General features: G+C 58.4%; 1 protein-coding gene across 5 annotated transcripts in view; it reads left to right on the top strand.

The window, feature by feature from the left end:
- The window catches only part of WNT7B (Wnt family member 7B), a 50277-nt gene that overhangs the window by 23446 nt on the left and 4579 nt on the right, over window positions 1-22252 (top strand). For all 5 annotated transcript variants that reach the window (XM_019739269.2, XM_019739268.2, XM_074326562.1 and 2 more), the window contains exons 2-3: window positions 1922-2148; window positions 17999-18270. In XM_019739269.2, coding sequence (XP_019594828.1) covers window positions 1922-2148; window positions 17999-18270 — 499 coding nt within the window. The remainder of the gene's footprint in view (window positions 1-1921; window positions 2149-17998; window positions 18271-22252) is intronic.

Below are 22252 nucleotides of genomic sequence, written 5' to 3'. Positions count from 1 at the left end.
GCTCCCAGCCCCACCCACCTAGATGCCCTTCCTCCATGCCAGCCTCCACGTTTCTGCCCATTGTGCCTGTGGGAGACCCAGGGGGGTCTTGGCCAGATTAGCGGGTGAGGCGGGCGGGCTGTGGGGATTGAGTGTCGGTTGGGCGTCCTGGTCACAGCACGTGCTGTGGGCTCACACCACACGGGGACTTTCCCGGCTGGCTGTGGGTGCTTGGCCACCCTGGAGAAACACAGATTCGTTTCTCTCAAGAAGGGCTGGCAGGCAATGAGTAGGAGGCAAGTGACCATGCAGGAGGCCAGGGCGGTGGGCATTGGCTTTGGGGAGCCCCTCCTGATCTCCCCCACTTCCACCTTTTGCCTCTCTCTAAGCCATCCGGTCTGTTGTTGGAAGCCAGGTGCTGTTGTGAAGCTTAGCCATTGCTGAAACTTCCCCACCTCCTCCCAAGTTGCTGTCCCTTCTCTAGGTGCTTGAAACCAACTGAGGCAGCTGCTGTGGAAAACAGTTTGGTGGTTTCTCAAAAAGCTACACAAACCGTCCTGTGACCCAGCCACCCCACTCCTAGGTATATATGCCCCAAAGAACTGAAAATGGACTCAGACAAAAACTTGTCCACACATGTTCATAGCAGGGCTATTCACAGCAGCCAAAGGTGGAAACAACCCAGTGTCCATCAGGGACAAATGGAGAAACAGACTGTGGTCTCTCCAGACAGTGGGACAGCCTTAGAAAGGAATGAAGTACTGGTACGCGCTACAACATTGATGAACCTTGAAAGCATTGTGGTAAGTCAAAGATGCCGGTCACAAAAGGCCACATGTGACATGATTCCATTGATATGAGAAGTCCAGCGCAGGCAAATCCAGAGGAACAGAAAGCCTGTTAGTGGTTGAGGGGGGCTGGGGAAAAGAGAATGGGGAGTGACTGCTAAGGGGCACGAGGTTTCTTTTCAGGATGGTGACAATGTCTTGGAACTTGGTAGGCGTGGTGGTTGCACAATGTTGTGAATGTACCAAATGCCACGGAACTGTGCATTTCAACATATTTGACTTTATATTATGTGAATTTCACCCCATCAAACAAACAATCACACTGATAACAGCTCAAGACAAGGGAGACGGAGCCTGGCAGGTTCCCTCCTGTCTCAGGCCTCATTTCCTGGAGGACAATTACTAGGCGCCCTCAGCGGACTGCTCTGAGGGTGATGCTGTGGTGAAGTGCCCTGTGAGCCCAGCGCACAGTAGGTGCTCAGTCGTGTCAACTCCTTTTTCCTCCTCTGAGCTCATCTCATCATCCAGAAATGAATGAATAATAACAACAGTTGTCCCTCATGGGTATGGCCTTTCTCCCTGGTCTGAGCCTGTATAGTGCTGGTGATGACTGATTGACCGGTTTTGTACCCCCATTTCATGGATGTGAAAACTGAGGCTCAAAGAAGCAGAGTGCCTTCCCGAGGTCATGCATGGGCTATAAGTGGAACCGGGACCCAGTTGGCATGGCTCCCAGCCCAGCCGCCTGCTCAGTGGGCTAGATGGCCCAGGCACCCTCTGGGGAGCCAGGTTTACAATGATGGGGGAGCCCCAGTTCTGGGAGTTGGGGTTTGCTACTGGGGGAAACTGAGTACTGTCTGGAGCTGATGGTTGTCACATCCCCAAAGGGTCTGTGTATCTGATTCAGAGGCACAGGGGACCATGGTTCTTGCCTTCTGTGGGACTCTCAGTTCCGTGGGACTCTTGATTCATGGGACTTGTCCTGTGATCTCGTGCGTCTTGCGATTTCAAGGTTGTGTGTGCCTTTTCAAGTGAGGATCACGTGTGAATATCAATGGAAAGTGGCCCCTGGAGGGCAGAGCTTGGCTTGTGGTGGGCGTCTGGGACACACTCACTGCCGCTCACCTCCGTGTCCTCTCCCTCTCTGTCCGCAGAGCGCTGTCATCCGTCGTGGCCCTGGGAGCCAACATCATCTGCAACAAGATTCCTGGTTTGGCGCCGCGGCAGCGTGCCATCTGCCAGAGCCGGCCCGATGCTATCATTGTGATTGGGGAGGGGGCGCAGATGGGCATCAACGAGTGCCAGTACCAGTTCCGCTTTGGGCGCTGGAACTGCTCCGCCCTCGGTGAGAAGACCGTCTTCGGGCAAGAGCTCCGAGTAGGTAAGGGCACCTCCGGGCTCGCGGGAACACCCCCATCCGGCCTTCAGGTGTCTGGGGACCAGGCCACCCGCCAAAAGCCAGGCCACCCACGCTTGCTGTTTTGTGCTGTCCTGTTCTGACCAGTGTCTTTGCCCAGCATTTCCCTGGCCTGGGTGGGGGCCTGGGATTCCAGGGAGACTCAGACCTGGCCTGGCCCTCTGGGACACTGCCGCATCTGGGACAAGGACAGCGTCGATGGCAGCCAGCCTATCTGAGTGGACGAGGGTCCTTGCTCTGGGCTTTGGGGCTGGGGGATGTCGTCCTGGCATGGACATGAGCTGGGCAGGTTGGTGGTGTCCAGTCGGGTACAGGGTTGGAGGCGTGCCCTCCTGCTGCTGCCCAGCTGCTGTGTGCACCCAGGGCCTTCATCCATCTATGTCTCCACTGCTGTACCTGGAAATGGGATGACAGTAGTAGTTTCTGCATGGGGCTGTTTGGGGGCTTGATGCGAATGATTCCCGGCCCGTGGGCAGTGCTGTTGTCATGATCCCGAGAGTGGCAGGGATGCCAGAACGCGGGAACAGTGTGAGCAGATGTGTGAGGGATGCTGCAGTGTGACTCACGTGGGAGCATGGAGCAGTGCGACCGGTCGGAGAGCGGTGGGTGGGCCTCCAATTCCAAGGACAGTGGCAGCCACCGCAGCACATCAGGCAGGGGTGGCAGAGCTCTGCTGGCTGTGCCCCGCTGCACTGTGTACAGACCCCTCACAGCCCTGGGGAGGCTCCATTGTGCTCATTTTACACGCAAGGAGACTGAAGCCCAGAGAGGTGCTCAAAGGGAAAAGCGAGTCTTCTGGAGTCTGACCTGGATTTGAGTCTGGCTGTGTGACCTTGGGCATGGCACTCAGGGCTGCTCAGTTTCCTCATTTGTAACATGAGCTTTGAGTGAGCAGGCCCTGAGCCAGGTCCCCAGTGCCTTTGTCAGTGCCTGCACGCAGTAGGTGCTCAATAAACTGCTATTGAATCAGTGAGGGTGGGAATAGTCACACCGTTGTAAGGTATGAGGAACTGTTCAGACGACTGTGAGGGTTGGATTGGGAGAGTAGTAATTAGGGGTGCAGCACCGGGCATGTGGGGTGTGCCCTGTTTCAGACCCCAGCCTGCGGGCACAGGTGAGCCTCTGAACGTGTGGGCACAACATGTCCTTCCGGTCCCAGAGAGCCAAGGAACCACAGCTGCTGGAACCCAGGCCAGAGGCAGAGCTCTACAGGGCTTGGAACGCCTGGCATGGGGCTGGGGGTGGCGTGGGGAGAGCCCCGGGGGCCCCTTTGTGGTGAGCAGCCTGTGGGTGGCACCTGGCACAGCTAGGGAGGTGGCCCCACCCCTCCCTGGGGCCCCACCACCCAAGCGCAGTTCCTCCCTGCAGGTGCCAACTGGGGAGGTGGAGCTGCCCACTCATCCAGTGTAGTTGGGAGGGCATTGACACCAGGCCCGCTTGGTGCCAGGTGCCCACTTGTCTGCCTGGCCCCTCACCCCTGAGACTTGGGGATCTGAAGCAGCTGTGAGTACCCCCACGGCACAGCTGAGGAAACTGAGGCCCAGGGGAATGATAAGGTTTCCTGCAGCCACACAGTTTGCACGTGGCAGAGCTGAGTTCAGATCCAGGTCTCCTTCCTGCAAATCCTTGCCGCCTCGCTGTGCAGAGAGAGACAGGCAGTGGACATGGCCTGACAGGGGGTGGCAGCTTGGACTTTATTTGAGATCATGAGACTCAGGTGGTGAGGGAGATGTGGTCACTCCGAGCTTCTCCTTGGGTTCAGGCCCTAGGCAGGGGGACTCACCATCAGTACCCCAGTAAATGCCGGACTCCAATGACCGTCCAAAGCCCAGAGTGGTGTTGGCCCTGCCAGTGACCTGCCCCCCAGTGGGCACTGTCAATGCCCATCCAGGTTACCTTAATTAACTGAGTGTCACGCAGCCCCTGGGGCTGTGGGGATCGTGGCTATCAGCTCAGCTGTTCCTCTTTGGAAACTGGCCCTCAGCCCCACGGGGACCTGGGAGGGTCCGCAGCTCGGCCCACAGGGTGGGGCAGCCGCAGCCAAGGATGGACTGAGGCGGGGAGTATTCAGGCCGCCCCCCTGCCTCGAGGTAGGGCTGCTCTGGGTGCGCCTCGTGCCCTGAGCACCCTCGGCACCTGGAGTCTGGAGCTCTGTTTTTGGGGAGCCCACCTAAGACACCCCCCTCACTTTCATGAGCATTTCATAGGCAAGCGTCCTGGCAGAGCTGTCCACACCCACTGTCCCCGTCTCTCACCTTCTCTTGCTCCCACCAGTGGTGCCCAGGCCTTCGTGACCTTCGTGTGGCTGAGAGACCCCTTCCTTGGTTGGGCCCCGCTCGCCTGGGCTTCCTCTTACGTCACCGCTGCTCCTCTCAGCCCACTCCAGTTGGCTCTCCCTGGGGGCCAAGACTAGCATGGCCACTCCCTGTGGACCTCACAGTGAGGCCGACCCACGGGAACCTCTGGCTCGACACGCTCAGCTTCTTGCTGCTTAAATCTCCCGTGTCCAGCCTTCGCCTGACCAACCAGACGTCTCAGCAGAAGCCAGGTGTTACTCCCCTGGCCACCCCTCTACGCTGTCCCATGGCCACTGCAGGGCCTGCCTCTCCAGCCCTCCCCTGGCAGCTGTCAGTGCCTCTTCCTGCCTCCCACCCCGTCCTGGCCATGCCATGTTACTCCCGTCCTCTAAAACCTGCAATAACTCCCTATTGCCCAGGATAAAGTTAACTCCTCAGCTTGAAGTCTCAGCAGCCCTGCCATACGAGCCCTCTGCCTCCCTCTGTTCCTTCTCAGAACCAGGGCTTCAGCAATAGCTGACTCCCTCCTCTTCCCCGAGCATGCCAGGCCCCTTGCCTCCTCTGGGACTTTGTTCCTGCTGCTTCCTGCCCTGGGAGGCCCTTCCCCTCTGCTCTGCTGATTCACATCTGACTTCCCTCCGGGAGAAGCTTTTTCACCCCTGCCTGGCTTTCCCTTGACCACAGCCAGGCCCAGTCACACCCTAGTACCTCATCCTCCTGCATCTCTCAGCCCAGGCCTGCTCAGCACCTGCCTCGGGCCCTCCCTGTATACTGCCCTGCTGGGTGGGCTCTCCGCCACCCAGGCCGAGGTCTTCCACTGGCCATCCGTACCTAGGAGGGCTCTGGGCTTCGTCCTGTAGGCAGACGGAGTCCCCCTGGGTGCTGTGATGGTGGTCTGAGCGGGCTCCTTGTTCCTCCCAGGGCTCGCTGCTGGGAGTCACGAGCAGGGAGTGGGCTCGGGCAGCATGGCCAGCCCCTGTCAGAGGCATGCGGTGGCCTGGGCACCGGATGGGAGCCGGGCCATGAGCTGGCAGGAAGCCGGGGGGCACTCGTGGGAGCAGCCACTCAAGCGATGCCAATTAATGATTGGCCTCGAGAGGGGGAATGGCCCAGGTGGGTGGGACGGCCCCCTTTAGGCCTTGCCTGTGACCTTGGGCTATGCCTAAATCTTGAGAGCTGAAGGAAACCTCTTACAGGGGCAAATCAAGCCCTATGTTTTCCAGCACCTGGTGCTCTTGCTTCTATGCCTCCAGGGGTGGGGAGCTCACTACTCCATATAAGCTAGACCTTCTTGTGATGACCCTGCACTGGCTTTGCCCTGGGGCTCTCCAGGTACCAGTTGCTCTGTGCCCTTCAGGGCGTCCAGACCCACACTAGGCCTCCCCCCACCGACATGGTCTTCCCTCATGCCTGCTGGCCTCCACCCTCTGGCCGCTCAAGCCTGCCCCAGGCCTATTTCATCATCTATTGAATGACACTTGTGGCTCAGGCCCCTCCTGACCTGCCTCTTCTGTTAACTGGAAATGAGCTTGGGGGTGGTTCTGAATGTGTCCTCAATGCAGCTGTCTTCTGCCAGGGGTTGGGGGAGGGGGAACACAATAGTTAGGGGTGAACCTTGTATTCCAGGAATGCCTATTAGAAACTCAGGGCCCCCAGGGGCCGCGAGCAGGACAGGGTGTTTCCAACGGGCCCCGTATTCGGTCAGGACTGTTGGCGAGGGCTTCCTTGGCAGGGTGACAGGTCAGTTGAGACCCGAGGGAGGATCAGAGTGACCCAGACCAGCCTGGAGTTGAATGCAGGGAAGGGGCCCCAGGTGGAGGGAACAGCATGCACCAAGGCCCAGAGGCCAGAAAGCAGATGGTATTTTCCAGAACCTGTGGGAACATCGAAGGCAAATTGGACTGAGAGGAGACCTGAGGCCAGAGGAGGGGCCAGGGCTGGAGCCGTGACCCCAGCATGTGAGTGCTGTGGTGGCCTGGAAAGCCTGGAAGGTTCTGAGCAGGAGAGGGACTGCCCTCCAGCCACTGCCCCACCCCCACCTGGGCCCTTGGGCTCCACCTGCACTGGGCTCCGACCCCCACCCCAAGCGGCCATGGAACACTGAGTCCCGCCCATCATGTGCCGCTCAGACATGACCAGGCATAGGGGCCGCCCCTAATCCTGGCTCACGTGGCCGCCCTGGACCGCTGTCAGTGCACTGGTTTGCTTTATGGGTGACATTTGTGTTGGGAGTGAGCCCTGAGCCCACCAGCCACACGCAGTAGGGGCTCAGCAAAGGCCATCAATTTGTGGACAATCTGAGGCAGCAGAGTGACTCACATCCAGGTGTCTGAGAGGGGAGGTCTGGAGGCTTCCAAGTTGGCCACTGGCAGGGGCCTTGGAGGAGAGAGGGCGACTCCAGGTCCTATGCGCTACTGGACACCGGGCCCCTGTCCGAGGCCTTGCAGACCAGGCTCAGGAAGGCCTGGCATTAGTCCTGAGGAGGGATAAGGGCTCGAGGGCCGCACGATCCACTCCGGAGGCCACAGGTCCTGGCTGGCAGGGGAGCACGTGAATGAAACATGGCGTGTGCAAACTGAGATGCGCCGTGACTAAGGTACACAATAGATTTCAGACTTTGAAAGGAAAAAGGAAGTAAACATTTCTTTAATAATCTTTACATTGACTACATGTTACAATGGTAATATTTAGATAGATTGGCTAAATAAAATTGGTTACTAAAATTAAGTTCACATGGTTATTTTCACTTTTCTTTATGTGTCTGCTAGAAAATTTGAAATGACCTATGTGGCTTGTGTGAGTCTTCTGTTGGGTGGCACAGCAGTCACCAGGGTCAGGAGTTGCCCAGAGTCACCCTGGTCAGGGGCAGAGTGGACATTTGAACCCAGATCTGACTGTCTCCTCCCAAAACACTGTCCTCCAGCCCAGCTGAGGGGGAGCTGAGGTCGCTGACCTGCTGCTGCCTGGGGCTGCACGGGGCGGTGAGGGCCGATCCCCTTGGCAGTCAGTTATTGTTCAGCCTGCATGCATTGAGTGCCTGCTGAATGTCAAGTTTGCGACAGGGCCCTGGGAGACAGAGTGAGACAGAGTGAAAGCCACCAGCCCTGCTCTGGGAGCCTTTCACCCAGGATGGCCTGAGGGAGCCGATGGCTCTGGGCTGTGCACACAAGCCCTTATCTGAGGGAAGCACATATTTGCCCCGTCGGTTCTGTCACTGCCTGCCCCATGCCGGGGGCTCAGCCTGAGGTAGCACAACAGACGTTTCCAAGGCTCTGGGTCTTCGGCATCCAGGACACTATGGATGGTTGAGGCGTTGAATGTCAGAGTCAGAAAGACCTTCCAGGAGGTGAAGCCACTCAAGCCCTCTCCTGGCTCAGGACGTGATGAGGCTGTGGTCACTCCAAATGGGCCGAGGCTCTGTCCCCTGCCCTGGAAGCCAGCTTGCACTTGAGTGGGGCGGTTCCCGAGGTGACCTGCAAGTGACCAGGCTCTAGGTCTTCCAGTGGGTGGCATGGAAGCCCGATCAGTGGGCCCTTTACCAGCTGGGGCTGTGGGCTGAGCGGTGGTTGATCCTTTCACACGGGCCCTCACAGGCTGCCTGGAACTCGGCCAGTGTGGGAATTTTCCAGCTTCCCTGGCAGGGCCCCCACAGACAGGACAGGCCGTGGGATGGGGATGGGGCTCAGGGGCAGAGAGGGCACTGTCAGGGATGCAGACCCACCTGTGCCAGCTGCTCAGGTCTCACTGTGTGACGTTGGGCCCAGCCTTGCTCTCTCTGGGCCTCAGTCTAACCATCTCTACCAGGGGCTGAGCCTGGGGCCCAGACTCAGCCAGGACTTGGAGTTTTCTCCTCAGAAAGGGGGGCAGGAAGACCCTCTGCCTCCTCAGAGCCTACATCAGGGTTCTGCCAAAGGGTTCCAAAGGGGTCCAGGGCTCTGGGCTGTTGTATACTGAGGCAGGACACAGAGTACGGGGTGGCCAGGCTTCCACCCTCAGCCTCCCAGGGGCGAGGCCCCGTGCGGACCTAAGCCTGTCTCCGTGCCCCACTTCTCCTGCCACCATTTTTGGGAGGATCATTTCTTTTATGACTGCAGCCATCTCCCAACGCCCACTCTCACAAATGTCACCCATCCTGGCTTCTACTGTCTACACGTCGTAGGTGGGGAGACTGAGGCTCATGCCTCACCCCAAATCACACGCTGGTAAGAGGTAGAGATTTGAACCTGGCAGTTCAGCTCTGCACCCTGGTGGGGGTCCAGGTGCTGACCCCGGGGAGGAAGGGACTCTAGTGCCATCGTGTCCCCACACAGACGCAGTTGCTAATTTTGCTGCAAGCCTGGACCAGGGAGCGTTCACAAGGGCAGGCTGCCCAGAGCTGACCTCCCTAACAAGAGAGGTTGCCGGAAGTCGGGGCTGCAGGAGAGGCCTTCCCAGCCTCCCCCAGAGCTATGGGGCAGGGGTGGAAGCTCCTGGAAAGCCCGCCCAGCTCAGGACACAGACCCTGCCCCTTGCCGTGTGGCCCTGGGCCAGGCTCTGCCCACGCTGGGCCTGGTGTTCCCCATGCCCGGCTGGAGCACGACCCACCTGGAGGGCTGTACGCAGCGTGTGAGGGCCTCGCTGGGTCAGAACAAAAGCCTGGGGTGCGGGCGTGTCGGCGTGTTTGGACCTGGCGTGACTTTTTCCAACGCTTTGTTTATGACAACAGCAAGGAAGAGCTTAGCGTGGAGACACTGACTCAGCTGGAGCCGAGCCGGGTGGGGGCTGGGGCGGGGCTACAGAAAGACAGCGACGCAGAGGGGCTGAGGGACAGAGAGACAGAAACTGAGAGTGAAGGACAGACACACACAGAGACATGTGCACGCACGCGTGTGCACACACACACAGAACCAGCATGGGACTTCGCCCCTCCCCCCTCACTCGCCCGCCCCAGGCCCAGGGTCTAAACCCTCTCGGAGATGGATAATAAAAGCAGCCACGTGTGTCCTGCGCTTCCCTTGTCTGGCGTCCTAAGCCCTGAATGGCACTAATGTGCTCACACTGCCGAGCCCCTGCGAGGCGGGTGCTGTTATGGCCTCCCTTTGGCAGGTGCAGAAATGGGGCCGGAGGAGCGTGCCCAGCCGTCACTGGGCAGAGCCCGACTGGACCCAAGTGGTCCAGGGCTCTGGGCTTCCGATTCTTCAAGTGCACGAATCAGGATTTGTGGCCTAGCTGGGCCTGGAGGCATCTCTTGGCTTGCCTGACCCCCACTGCTGCTGCCAACACCCTGCTTCACCCGGGACACTCTCCCCCAACCTGAGTCCTGTGTGTGCTGGGAGGCAGCTTAGGCAAGGAGTTGTACCCCCAGCCCTGGGATTGAACCCAGGCTGAGGCCCGGGGGCCAGGCAGGGACATGGGCAGTCAAAAGGGGCTCGCTGGCCCCCCTGGGGCCCCTGGGCTTCTCTCCCCAGCTCCTTATGCCCCCCAAAACCTGGACATGGGCACTGTACCTGCTCAGTTGGGTGACACTAGGAGCTGCCTGTGTGGCCTAGGGTTGTCTCCTGGCCTCCTTGCCCTCACTCTTTCCAGCCTTAAGCTGTGTGTGTGGGAGCAGTACTCTCTCACCCACTTCTAGGCTTGTGGGAGCCTGGAGCCAGATGGGGTGGGGGTGGGTGCTGAGATGAGCAGGGAGCTCACCAGCCAGCAGTGGCCCGGAGGACTCAGGGACCCCCCTGTCTCGTGTCTCTACCCCGTGTCAGCCCCAGCAGTCCCAGCAGCCCCATTGTGACCTGTTGCTTTGGAACCCACTACACTGAGCCTCATCCGCATGCAATCTGGGAATGAATGACGGCCAGGGTCACCACAGAGCCCCAGTTCCATCTGGCATTGGCTCTCGGTGATGGTGATGGACTTGAGGGCCCAGCTGCCCCGCCTGTCTTCTCCTGTCCCCCTGGTACCCCAAACTGCCTGGCCAAGGCAGCTCCTTGATTTCTTTACCCCAAAGCTGATCCTTTCCACCCGTCTCTCAGCGGCAGCCGCACCAGCCACCCAGGCCCCACATCAGAAGTCCATTGGGGCTCATCTTTTTCTAAACCCCTCACCCAGTCTACTTGCTAGTCCACTGGCTTCACCCGCAGACTGTGTCCCAAGGCTGGCCACGCCTTACCTCCACCTGGTAGGCCACCAGCATTTCTCACCTTGACCCTCGCGACAGCCTCCGAGTGGGTCTCCCTGCTTCTGCCGTGCCCCTCCTGTCAGCCAGAGGGTCCTTTTCAATGACAGTCACAGCAGCACCCTCCAGGGGCTCTTCATCTTAGCATAAAGTCTAAAATCCTCCCCCTGGGCTCCCAAAGTCCCTGTAGTATGGCCCACTCCATCTCCCACTCGCTCTGCTGGGTCAGACCACACACACTCAGCTCATGCCTTCCTCTGGGCCTTCGCATTGCTGTTCCCTCTGCCTGAACACTCTTCCCTATGCCTGCGCATGGCTCACTTCTCTTATCATTCAGGACCCGCCTTCAGCATCCCTTCCTGAGCAGGGCCCTCACTGCTCGCTCTCTGCCCCAGTCCCTCCAGCTACCCTGTGCTGCTGACCTCTCCATGATTCTTATGGTGGCCCTGTCTGCACTTTCTGTGAACCTCCTCCCACCCCATCACTCTGGGCTGCAATGTGTCAGTCTTGCGCTGCTCTATGCGTGGCCTTGGGCTTGGGGATGGGTGGGGCTGAGGGCCTCACCCCCGGGACTCTGGGGTTTGGTCGGAAGGGTGGGTTGTGCTTGGTGCTAGGGAGACACTTGGGTGCTGACAGAGTGAGTGAGGACAGGAAGGGGTGAGACAGTGACTAGAGTGCCAGGGGCTGACACAGGCAACCCCGGGACCAGGCCTGGTCAGTGAGGTGGGAGGCAGGACCATTCCATGTCCCTGTCCTGGCAGGTTGGGCGTGGTCTGAGTACAGGTCCTTGTGTCCCGGGCTAGAGCCCAGCTCTGTGGCTGACCTCGTGTGACCTCAGGCCAGTCACTTTTCTCCTCTGAGCAGAGCATCCTAACCGAGGTGGGGCCCCCGTGAGGATTTAAATCAAGTAGGACAAGTTGTATGCAATCCCTTAAAAACCATCAAATGCTGTATGTTTTTGTAACAGCTTTATTGAGATGTAATTCTCATACCGTACAATTCATCCACTTGAAGCGTGTGCTTCAGTGGTTTTTAGTGTTTTCACCGAGTTGTGCAACCATCACCACAGCCAATTTTAGAAAATTTTCATCACCCCCAGGAGAAACCCCGTACCACTTAGCTGTCATCCTCCAGTCCCTCCAGCCCTTGGCGACAGTCATCTGCTCTCGCCATCGACTTACCTATTCTGGACATTTCATATCAATGGAATCACACGGCGAGTGACCTTTTGTGTCTGGCATCTTTCTCTGAGCACAGTGTTTTCCAGGTCCGTCCATGCCGTAATGTGTGTCAGTTCGGTGCTTCACTCCTTTTTATGGCTTAATATCCCAACGTACGCACATACTACATTTTCTTTATCCATTCTTCCATTGATGGACATTTGGGATGTTTCCACCTTTTGGCTACTGTGAATAACGCTGCCTTGACTATTCAGGTACAAGTCATGTGGAAACGTGTGTTCATTTCTCTTGGGTATATGCCTAGGAGGGGGATTGCTGGGTCATACAGTAACTATATTTAACATTTTGAGGACCCACCGAACTGTTCCATAGCAGGTGCACCATTTGACCTCCCCCAGCAGTGTAGGAAGTTCTGATTTTTCCACATCCCCACCAACACTTGTTACTGTCTGTCTTTTTATACTAGCCATCCTAGTGGGAGTGAAGTACTATCTCTGGGTGGTTCTGATTTGCATTTCCCTGATGGCTAGTGACGTTGATGTGCGTATTGGCCATTTTCATATCTTTGGAGAAATATCTATTTGGATCCTTTGCCCAATTTTAATTGGGTTGTTTGCTTTTTTTATTATTGAATTGTAGAAAATGCTGTGTGTTTGTTTGCTTTTCAAGAAAGGGGCAAGTACAGATTGGCAGAGAGGCAGGATGAATGGAACTGTGTTGGCACGGGCACAGACTCAGGTGTGCATACTCTCTCACATTCATAGCAACCACATTCGTGCGCCCAGGTATATGCCCAGGGTCACACACATGAGAACACACACACAGGGCCACACAGACAGAAGCCCAAACGTGTGTACACCCATGGAGAGCCCGTGTGTTGTGTGTGTCACATGTGTGGGCATGAGGGTCATTTCAGCCACCCTCTGTGCAGGGGCCAGGCCTGCCCCCTTGGGACCACACGTGGGCCCATCTGGCACAGTGACTTGGCCATATCGGCACTATTATCCTCATTTTGCAGGTGGAGAAACTGAGAATGAAATGCCCCTTGATTGGTCCGAGGTCACCCAACTGGCCAACTTCAGGGTCTGGACTTAAACTTGAGGTGTCAGACTCTGAGCCCCTCTCTGGGACCATGTGTGTCCCAGATCTCAGTCATATCAGAATGTCAGGAGCTCCCCCACTTTCTGAGCCGCTGTGTGACCTCGGGTAGTGTGTACCCCTCTCTGGGCCTCAGGGTCCCTGTGGGGTAGTACTGGATGGTGCCTGAGGCCCTCCCCAGCACTGAGGTTCCTGGCTCCCCTTTTAAGAGGGAACCAAGTGCCTTTCCTACCTCCCTCCCAGGCCTGCTGCTAATCGGGTCATTTTTGCGCTCAGTTATGGCTTTTTGTGGCTTTCTAAAAATAGTGTGCCAGCCCCCTGTGGATGCTAGGAAGGGGCAAGTCGTGTTGAGTGGACAGTGAGAGGAGCCCCTGGCATGAGGGGTGGGCACAGCCCCAGCTCTGCCCTAGGACAAGGGGGGCTCCATTCTGCCCAGGCCCCGATTTGCTCAGGAGGCATCCTGGCCCCTCCAGGTCCTGTTCACACAGATCTGCCTGGTCCCCAGAATCTTGCTTGGGGTCGGGGTGAGGGGATGATGGGTAGACTAGGCCCCCTTTCCCTGGGTGGTGGGTCTGGCTGGCATTGCCGAGGGCATGGAGCAGAGCGGGGGCTGCTTCTGCTTCCTCTGAGCCTGGAGCCCGGCAGGGTCAGTGAGGGCTTGAGTTTGAATAACCCATAGGAAAGAGAGAGCAGAGCCGGATGGGCCCAGAATGGCCCAGAGCCTCAGTTTACCCACGTGGCAGTGGTTTCTGAGGGCTCTGCTGTTCTGTGTTCTGGATTTACCCAGAATATGCATGGAGGGTGGTTGGGGAGGTTTGACTGGGTCGGCCCGAGGGAGGAGGCTCTGGACCAGCACAGAGAGATGCTCGGTCATCCCTGGCCTGCTGGCCACTCGGGGAGGGGAGGCCGATGTCCATTTGTCCTGTTTGCTCTCAGGGCTGCTCCTGGGGCCACGCAGTGTGGTGAGTATTTGGAGCCCCACTTGACAAATAGGGACAGAGGCTCAGAGAGGGCTTGTGACTTGTCTGGGGCCACACAGCAGGTGTGAGACTCCAGGTCCTGTGCTCTTCTGCTTGCCCCAGCCTTTGGCACACCCCTCCCCATCCCCTCTTTCTTGAACCCTTGGTTCAGGGGCACTTCAGAGCTAACGGTCTTTACCTTGACCTGCCAGGTACCAGAGACAAACGGTCCCTGAAACACTGGGCCCTGCGTCAGGGCCGGTGTGCTCAGGGACCCACCCAGGGCTCCTGAGGGCCGAGGGGTCGGGGGTGACCAATGTGTGACCTGCCTGCCTGCCTGTCTTTGGCATTTTCCAGGGGTACAGCCAATGCTGCTGCTGACTGCAGTGTGCAGGGCTGCAAGTCTGTGCTGGGCAGGGCTCTGATTCCACCACAGACACCAAGGCCTCCTGAGACCAACATGTGCCCCCAAGATAGCGTTAGCCCCAAACAGACCATCCATGCTGCCTTTACCCAACTCCCCACCCCCATCACCAGGCACCTCGGAAACAGCTGCTGAGCTCAGGTGGCTGCTGCCACTACCACCTGGAGCAAATGACTTCCCGCCTTCAAGTCTCAGTTTCCCATCTGTGAGATGGTCTCCTCATGAGGGGCTATCTTATGGGTCGTCATGGGGATAAAAGGCGGCAATGGGACTAAAGCCCCAGCCCCAGGTCTGCTTGGACTCAGGAAATGTTAGGTGGGGGTACACACAAGAAGAAGACGTGGATCCTGCCCACCACCTCTGCAGCCCACAGGGTACCTGGTAAGAGCCCAGAGGAGAGCGCCTCACCCTGACCAGGCTGCTGGGAGCAGGGGATTGTCCCAGCAGTGTCAGGAGCGTGGGTGAGCTGCAGACATGTGGGAATGTGGGTGGGTGCTCCAGACAGAGGGAGGGCTGGCGTCCACCAGGGCAGGTGGAGACCCAGGCTGTTCCTCTATTCAAGGAGTGGTGTGCTCTGGGGGCAGCTGCTCCTGCACACAGGTGGGCCATGTGTTCATCCAGCCCAACGAGGCTGCAGGGAGTGGTGGGTGCTGACAGGTGGGGTCAGGCCTTGAGGTCATCTCTGAGACCTGGGAGCCAGTGATGGTTGCTGAGCAAGGCCCACGGGCTGGAGGGTGGTCTTTCTCAGCCCTCGCTCATGCTTGCCCCAGAGGAGGACATGCAGGCAGCTCTCCGCAGACTGGCCAAACGGCCCTTGAGTGATTTTGGGAGGGGACCCTGTCCGTCACGCCACGCCCAGGCATACTGTGACCTGGGCAGATTATGAAGCCCTCTGAGCCAGCATCCAGGTCTGGACACTGGGGTGTGGTCACCCCCACTGCATGGGGCTGTTGTGAGAATTAAACAAGATGCGTATGCAGAGTGGGTGCATGGGAACCCCTCAATCCAGGACCTAACATCACCTTCCTGGATTCTCCCCAAACTACGCCTCTCTTGCAGTAGCCCCCACCTTGTCTCCATGGCGAGACAAGAGGGTTTGGCTCATTAAAACCAAATAAAAAAGGAATTAGCGGGAGTGGCAGCCCGGTGAGTAACTGATGAGTAACTGAGAGTCTGAGCCGGGTATGGGCACAGCCAGGTGGGAGCAGGAACTCACACAAAGACGGGAGGGAGGTTTCCATGAAATGCCCTCCAAATGCACAGGCCCAGCTCCGTAGCCTGCTTCCTGCTTGGGGGCGTCAGGACAGCAAGACATGGGAGTCCCCCAGCTGGCTCCTGTTGGGAAGACTGGTATTTGGGGAAGAAGAGGGTCACGGGCAGGTTCCAGGCCTCTGAGGGAACGCCCACATCATCCTTGCTCAGGCAGGGCTTGGTTGTGGGGACTCTTCACTCCACTGGCCTGGCCTCTTGGCAGGATTTCACAATCGTCTGACATTTCTCCGCCCACCCTCCTCTGCTGGGTGCCCAGCTTGTAACATGCTCCCTGTCTGAGACCGGTTGGGTCTCCCGCAACTCCCATCCAGCATTCACCTGCTGACTAACCACCATCCCCCTGGGCCCAAGGCCCACAGACGGCCCAAATGTAGCATCTCCTCCCCAAGGGGGCTGCGTGCGTGTGCCTCTTCTCCTGTCTCCTCCTGCCCAGGTCACTTAGTAGTAAAGAGACCAAGTTGGGGGCAGGATGGCCTCCAATGACCTGAGCCCCAGGCTTCAAGTCCCTCCCCCTGCCTCTTTGGGCTTTGATTCCACCGCCTGGGTTCAAATCCTGCTTTAGCCACTAACACCTCATCTCCGTGCCTCATTATCCTCATCTGTGAGACGGTAACAATAATGAAACCTCGTACGACTGTTGTGACAGTTTGATGAGAATGAACGTGAAGGGTTAGACGAGTGCTGGTGAGCCATGAGAGCTGGTGAGTGATAGTGGTGATGACCACAGCTCTGCTGACGTGCTTTCTAAACAGTCCCAGAACCCCCGTCCCCTGTGTAGCCAGGGAGCTCTCAAATTCGAACCCCACAGCATCTGGCCCAGCACCTGCACAGAGTGCCATCTGCTTCACAGGACATCTCTGGCCTGCCACAGTCTGGCTCCCTCAGACCTTAATCACCTCTTTTTTTTTTTATTTTTTTATTCTTGACCTCATATTTCCAGTGCTAGCAGCACCAAATTGTTTCACATCTAGGCGTGGCCAGGACTGCCTACACCATACACCATAGACACACCATACATGCACACACTACACACACACACACACACACACACTGACACCACACACACTCAACAGGGAGTTAACTCATACTTCTAACCCAGACTTTAAGACGTCACTTCCTCCAGGAAGCCTTCCTATACTACCCACCACAGAAGCAGGTTAGGGCATCCTTTGGGGTTCCATGAGTCCCTGTGCCCCTCTGTAGTCACCTCCTTTCCGGGAATCCCCCTCCTAGTTTATTGCTGCAGCCTCGGTGTGTGAGCTTGTCGGCAGGCCCTGCTGGACTTGGGCAATACAAACAAGGAGTTCAATAACCCACTTCACACCCTATGGACTTCCCCTTCTGATCATCTTGACCTACTTTAGAGCCAAGGAGGTCGATTCCCATATTCTCCCTGTCCTTGTCCCTTTGTCTGTCTGGGAGTCCCTGGCCAGCCGGCCTCATTGGCTCCTCAAATAGCCATTTACTGTCTGTGCTGAGAGATGGCTTCTTACAGAGCGGTGCAGGTCCCTTGGGGCAGAGCCTGTGCGGTCGGCAGGTCCCCAGGTGGCCATGCACTGACCCCTAGCAGGGAGGGTAGGGACCAAAGGGTTTGACTTCATCTTTCAGCTCTGGGGTTGCAATGCAGCAGGTGGTTATTATTGTCAAATGAACAAGTGAATGAAGGAACGAGTGACACAGTCTTTGCCTCCAAGGAGCTCACAGACAGTATGGAGACACCATTCTCTGGGCACAGGCAGATAGAGACCTATGCCTGGGAGGGCAGAGGGAGGCGAGATTCACTTACCTGGAGGCCCTGGGAGGGCTGCCTGCAAGAGGAAGCTTAGCTGAGCCCTCAATGGAACCACTGCCCCTGGAGCCTCTGTAGTGGCTTGGGTCCTGAGCCGGGGGCTTTGCCACACCCCTGGGAGAAAGGTCTCACTGTCTCCTCTGGGATGGTGGCTGGACGCGGGGGTTGGGAGGGTGAAGGGGGTGGGGGGTGGGGGGGCGGTTTGGGAGCGAGGGAGAAAGGGAGGACTGGCGTGTAGGTCTGGGCAGTTCAGGGGCCCCTGAGGTAGGCTGGGGTGTTGGAGGAGACGGGAGACTCAGGAGGCCAGGGCCTGGTGATGGGGTGATGGTGGGTGGTCAGAGAGGGAGGTGGCAACAAAGAGGCCAGTGGGCTCCAAACTGTATGGATTCTGCCTGGTTCCTGGCTGATGGGGTAGGATGCCCCCACTGGGGTCAGCAGAACTGGCTGGTTCATGAGGAAGCTGGCAGAAGGAAGGGGGCAGAGGTGTGGACCCCACTTTCCTGAGTCAGAAGCTCAGAGAGGGCAAGTGCAAAGCCCAAGGTCACACAGCCGGCCAGCAGCAGAACCCTGGCCAGGCTCTGGGTCCCTGAGCCCACCAGGCTGAGACCTGCGGGGCCTCACCGTCTGCATCGTTCCCTCCCCGCAGGGAGCCGTGAGGCCGCATTCACGTATGCTATCACCGCAGCCGGTGTGGCCCATGCCGTCACCGCCGCCTGCAGCCAGGGCAACCTGAGCAACTGCGGGTGCGACCGCGAGAAGCAGGGCTACTACAACCAGGCGGAGGGCTGGAAGTGGGGCGGCTGCTCCGCCGACGTGCGCTACGGCATTGACTTCTCCCGGCGCTTCGTGGACGCCCGCGAGATCAAGAAGAACGCACGGCGCCTCATGAACCTTCACAACAACGAGGCCGGCAGGAAGGTAGGGCCGGCAAGAAGGTAGGGCCGGCAAGGGGCGGGGCAGGGCGTAGCTGGGCGTGGCTGGGAGGGCACGGGGCGGGGCGTGGTAGGGGCGGGGCGTAGCGGGGCAGGTGTCAATCGTGGACGCTGGTTCCCGGTGTCTCCACCTCCCTGAACTTTGCGAGCCTCTCCTAGCAGAGAGAATTGGGAACCCAAACCCGGAAGGTACGGGGTGAGTGGTGCTGAGCACGGCTGTCACCAGTGACCCTCCCAGCAGGCGGGCCTTACTGTTCCCATTCCATAGGTATGAAAACTGAGGCTAGGAATGGTGTGTGCCGGTGTCCCCCCAGCTGGTGGGAGGCAGGGATGAGACAGGGGCCCTGTTTTCCCGCAGGGTGGGACCAGGACTGGCTCGGGCTCAAGGGCAGGGGGGGAACTTTCGGGCCACAGTCCAATGTGTGTCCTGGTCCCAGAAGGATCATGCCAACATATCCAGAAAGGCTTCCTGGAGGAGATGGCCTTTGGCTCAGATTGCCATGAGAGGCTCATGGAAAGGAGGTTCCCAGGAGGGAGGCGCAGCCTAGGGAAGGGTGGAAACTGAGCTGGGGGTCTTGAGGAGTAGCTGTTTCATGTGTGGGGTGGGATGCAGTGTGGTGCGTGATAATGGAGGACATTCAGGCAGGGACACACTGGAGAGGAAGTCAGGGCGGCCGGCCCTGCCTCAGGGAGATGAGGGCCCCAGATACTGGGCTGGGAGGAGCAGCCGCCATGGCGGCAAGATGGCCCGAGATAGGGCGGGCAGCAGAGCAGAACGCTTCTCTGGGTCTGATTCCCCAGCCCTGGGGGCTGCACCCAGGGCACCGGGGCCTGTGGGGTTCTGCAGGCATGGGACAGACTTGCCTTTCCAGGCAAAGAGGAGTTGGATTTGCCCTCTGTCCCAGCGACCATAGCTGAGGCGACTGATTACTTATTCATTCACTCAACAAACGCTCCCTGCCCCTTCTCTGTACGAGGTGCTGGGTTGGGCATAGGGGACAGAAAGGACTAAGACAAGACCCTGGCCGTGGGAGCTCCTCCAGCACCAACTGAGTCCCCATGGCGGGTGCAGGGCCCCTTGGACCGACGGGAAGGGGAGCAGAGGCTTCGTGGAGGAGGTGATATCCAAGTGGGGCCTTGAAGGACATGGCAGAGCCGAGACAAGGAGCTGGCACTTGGATGGGGGTCAGGGCTACAGATGGTTCAGGCTGCGGGGAGCAGGAGGGGTGGGCGAGACAGGGCTCGAGACGTAAGCAGGGACTAGCCCCAAACAGGCCTTGAACATCAGGCCAAGGGTTTGACTTCATCTTGTAGCTCTGGGGTTGCGATGCAGCAGGTGGTTATTATTGTCAAATGAACACGTGAATGACGGAACGAGTGACACAGTCTTTGCCTCCAAGGAGCTCACAGATAGTATGGAGACACCATTCTCTGGGCACAGGCAGATCGAGACCTATGTCTGGGAGGGCAGAGGGAGGTGAGATTCACTTACCTGGAGGCCCTGGGAGGGCTGCCTGCAAGAGGAAGCTTAGCTGAGCCCTCAATGGAACCACTGCCCCTGGAGCCTCTGTAGTGGCTTAGGTCCCGAGTGGGGGCTTTCCCACACCCCTAGGAGGAAGGTCTCACTGTCCCGATTTTACACAGGAGGACAGTGGGGCCCAAAGTGAGCTGCAGAGCCATGGTGGCCCCGAGGCCTGAGCTCTGGTCACTGCTCCATGGGGATGTGTCTGCATGAGCAGCAGAGATGTGAAGGATGAGGGGACCATCAAAAGACAAAGACACAGCGGGGGCTCAGGTCACGTGTGCAGTGCGCTGAGGTCATCAGCCCAGCTCAGGGTGGCTGGAGTGGGCGAGGAGGCTGGCATGGTTGGATGGGCCTTGTGGTGGAGGATTGTGACAGTCAGGCTGGATTTGGGCCTCTTGGGCACAGGTGCCATTGCAGGCCCCTGAGGGAGAGTGGGGCTGAGCAGCCTGAGGCCCAGGGTTGTGTCTGATCCAGCTCTGAGGTCCTGTGTGAACCCCAAGGCTGGCCTGGCATGGGAGTCGGGGGTGCTTGGATACTGACAAGTAGTAAAAAGGCATCCGGAAATGGAGAGAGGCAGGATTGGGCCCCGAGGGAGATGGCGAAGGAGGACAGGGAGGCTGGGGATGGGGTCCAGGACAGAGGACGGTCAGCACTTGGGGGAGGGGTGAGACAGGGGTGAAGCCCTGAACAGAGATTCTGTGAACCGAGGAGAAGCAGGTCATCGGGGGCGAGCGGATCAACAGTTTGAGGACCCGTTGGGGACAGGGCAACTGTAGGAAAGGGCTATAAAGTGGTCAGCCGCCAGTGCTGTCCCTGACGGTCTGTGCGGACCTGAATCTCAGTCTCCTCATCTGCACAGTGGGTGCAATGCACCTTGTCTCCTGCTCCCCACTGCCTCTCCGCAGGGAGCTGATAGCACCCAAGGTGGTCTGAGCTCTTGGACCAGGCCAAAGGCACTGGCAGCACCGTGACCCTGGGGGGCGGGGTCCTTCTCCTCCCAGTAGCACGGAGATTATCAGGGCGGTGGGATGGGGCATGGCTTTCAACGTTTCCATAAGAACTGAGTCCAGACCTTCATGGGTCACCCCAGTGCTGGGGCCCCATGGCCCCCATTACGGAGCGAACAGGCCTGCCTCTGCCCCTCCCACTTCCTCAGAGCCATGAAATTCAATAAGACAGAAGGAAAGCAAGTTGACTGATGCCACACGAAGTCCCACAACTGGGTGGCGTAAAGCAACAGAAATTTCTTCTCCCAGTCTGGAGGCCAGAAGCCCTAAATCCAGGAGTAGGCAGGGCCGTGCTCCCTCTCCCAGTCCCTGGGGGCTCCGGGTGTCCCTTGGCTTGTGGCCGTGTCATCCAGTCTCTGCTTTGTCTTCACATGGCCTCTGCTCTGTGTGTTCTTCCTCCTCCTCTGTCCCTTATAAGCACATGTGTCCTCGGATTCAGGATCCAGCCTGGTCCAGGATGATGTCATCTCAGGTCTTACCTTCATCACATCTGCAAAGTCCTTATTTCTGAATAAGGCCACACACATTCTGAGGTTCTGAATGGACACGTATTTTAGGGGGACACTATGCAGCCCACCCAAGGCTGGCACATGGCTCTGGATCTGTCCAGGGTCAGAGAGGCTGAGCGTGGAGACCTGCCCACTATCTGCTTCCGCCAGACCCCAGGCTCCCTCGGGACTTCAGTGCAGCCACCTGTGACTCTCCAAACCTGGCTATAACTAAACACTGTTCCCAGAGTGTGGGCACGCCTATTCCAGAAAGAACCCCAAGGCAGCCCTTTCCTGGAGCCCCCATGCACCCCCACACCACCTAGGGCAGCAGGAGTGGGAGACCGAGGGTGAGGCAGGACCCTGCTCAGCCCCCAGCTCCTCAGGGCAGGGCCGGTCACCCTGCACCCTCCCAGGTGGTTTTCTGGGGCAGTGGGGCTGGCGCCACCTTCGCTGTCGCTCTTATCTTGAGGGCACTGGAGACAGAAACGGCACATTCTTGAATCCTGTGATCACTTCCCAGGAGCGGCTCAGGCCCGGGGGACCCAGCCAAGCGAGGATGCGGCCCCTGGCTCTGCAAACAGATGCCCAATCAGCTCCATCTGCTGACTGTCACTGGCCTCGCTACACAGGGTCCCCCGGCAGGCTGTCTGGCTTACGGGACGGGAAGATGGGGCAGAGGGAAGGGGTTCGGGGCAGGTGGCACAGCGAGGTGGGAGGCAGCTGCTGTTCACCAGGCCAAGTGAACACCCTGCTGGCAATTAAGCCTGGACCACCTGGCCTGCACAACCTCTAGCCTGGACACCCCTGCCCAGTCTCTGGCCATCACGACCCATCTAAGGAGGCATCTTCCTGGGCCAACAGCCTGGGGTGGGGTGAACTGCTCCCCGGCTAGAGGTTCTGAGAGGGGCGTTCATCTGGTCACCTCCTGGTCTGAGGGGCATATTC

Source organism: Rhinolophus sinicus, linkage group LG02 (genome assembly GCF_036562045.2).
Source record: "Rhinolophus sinicus isolate RSC01 linkage group LG02, ASM3656204v1, whole genome shotgun sequence".
In the NCBI taxonomy this organism is placed as follows: Eukaryota; Metazoa; Chordata; class Mammalia; order Chiroptera; family Rhinolophidae; genus Rhinolophus; species Rhinolophus sinicus.
Note: the sequence above shows the minus strand (reverse complement) of the source record. Positions and strands in the feature narration are given on the sequence as shown.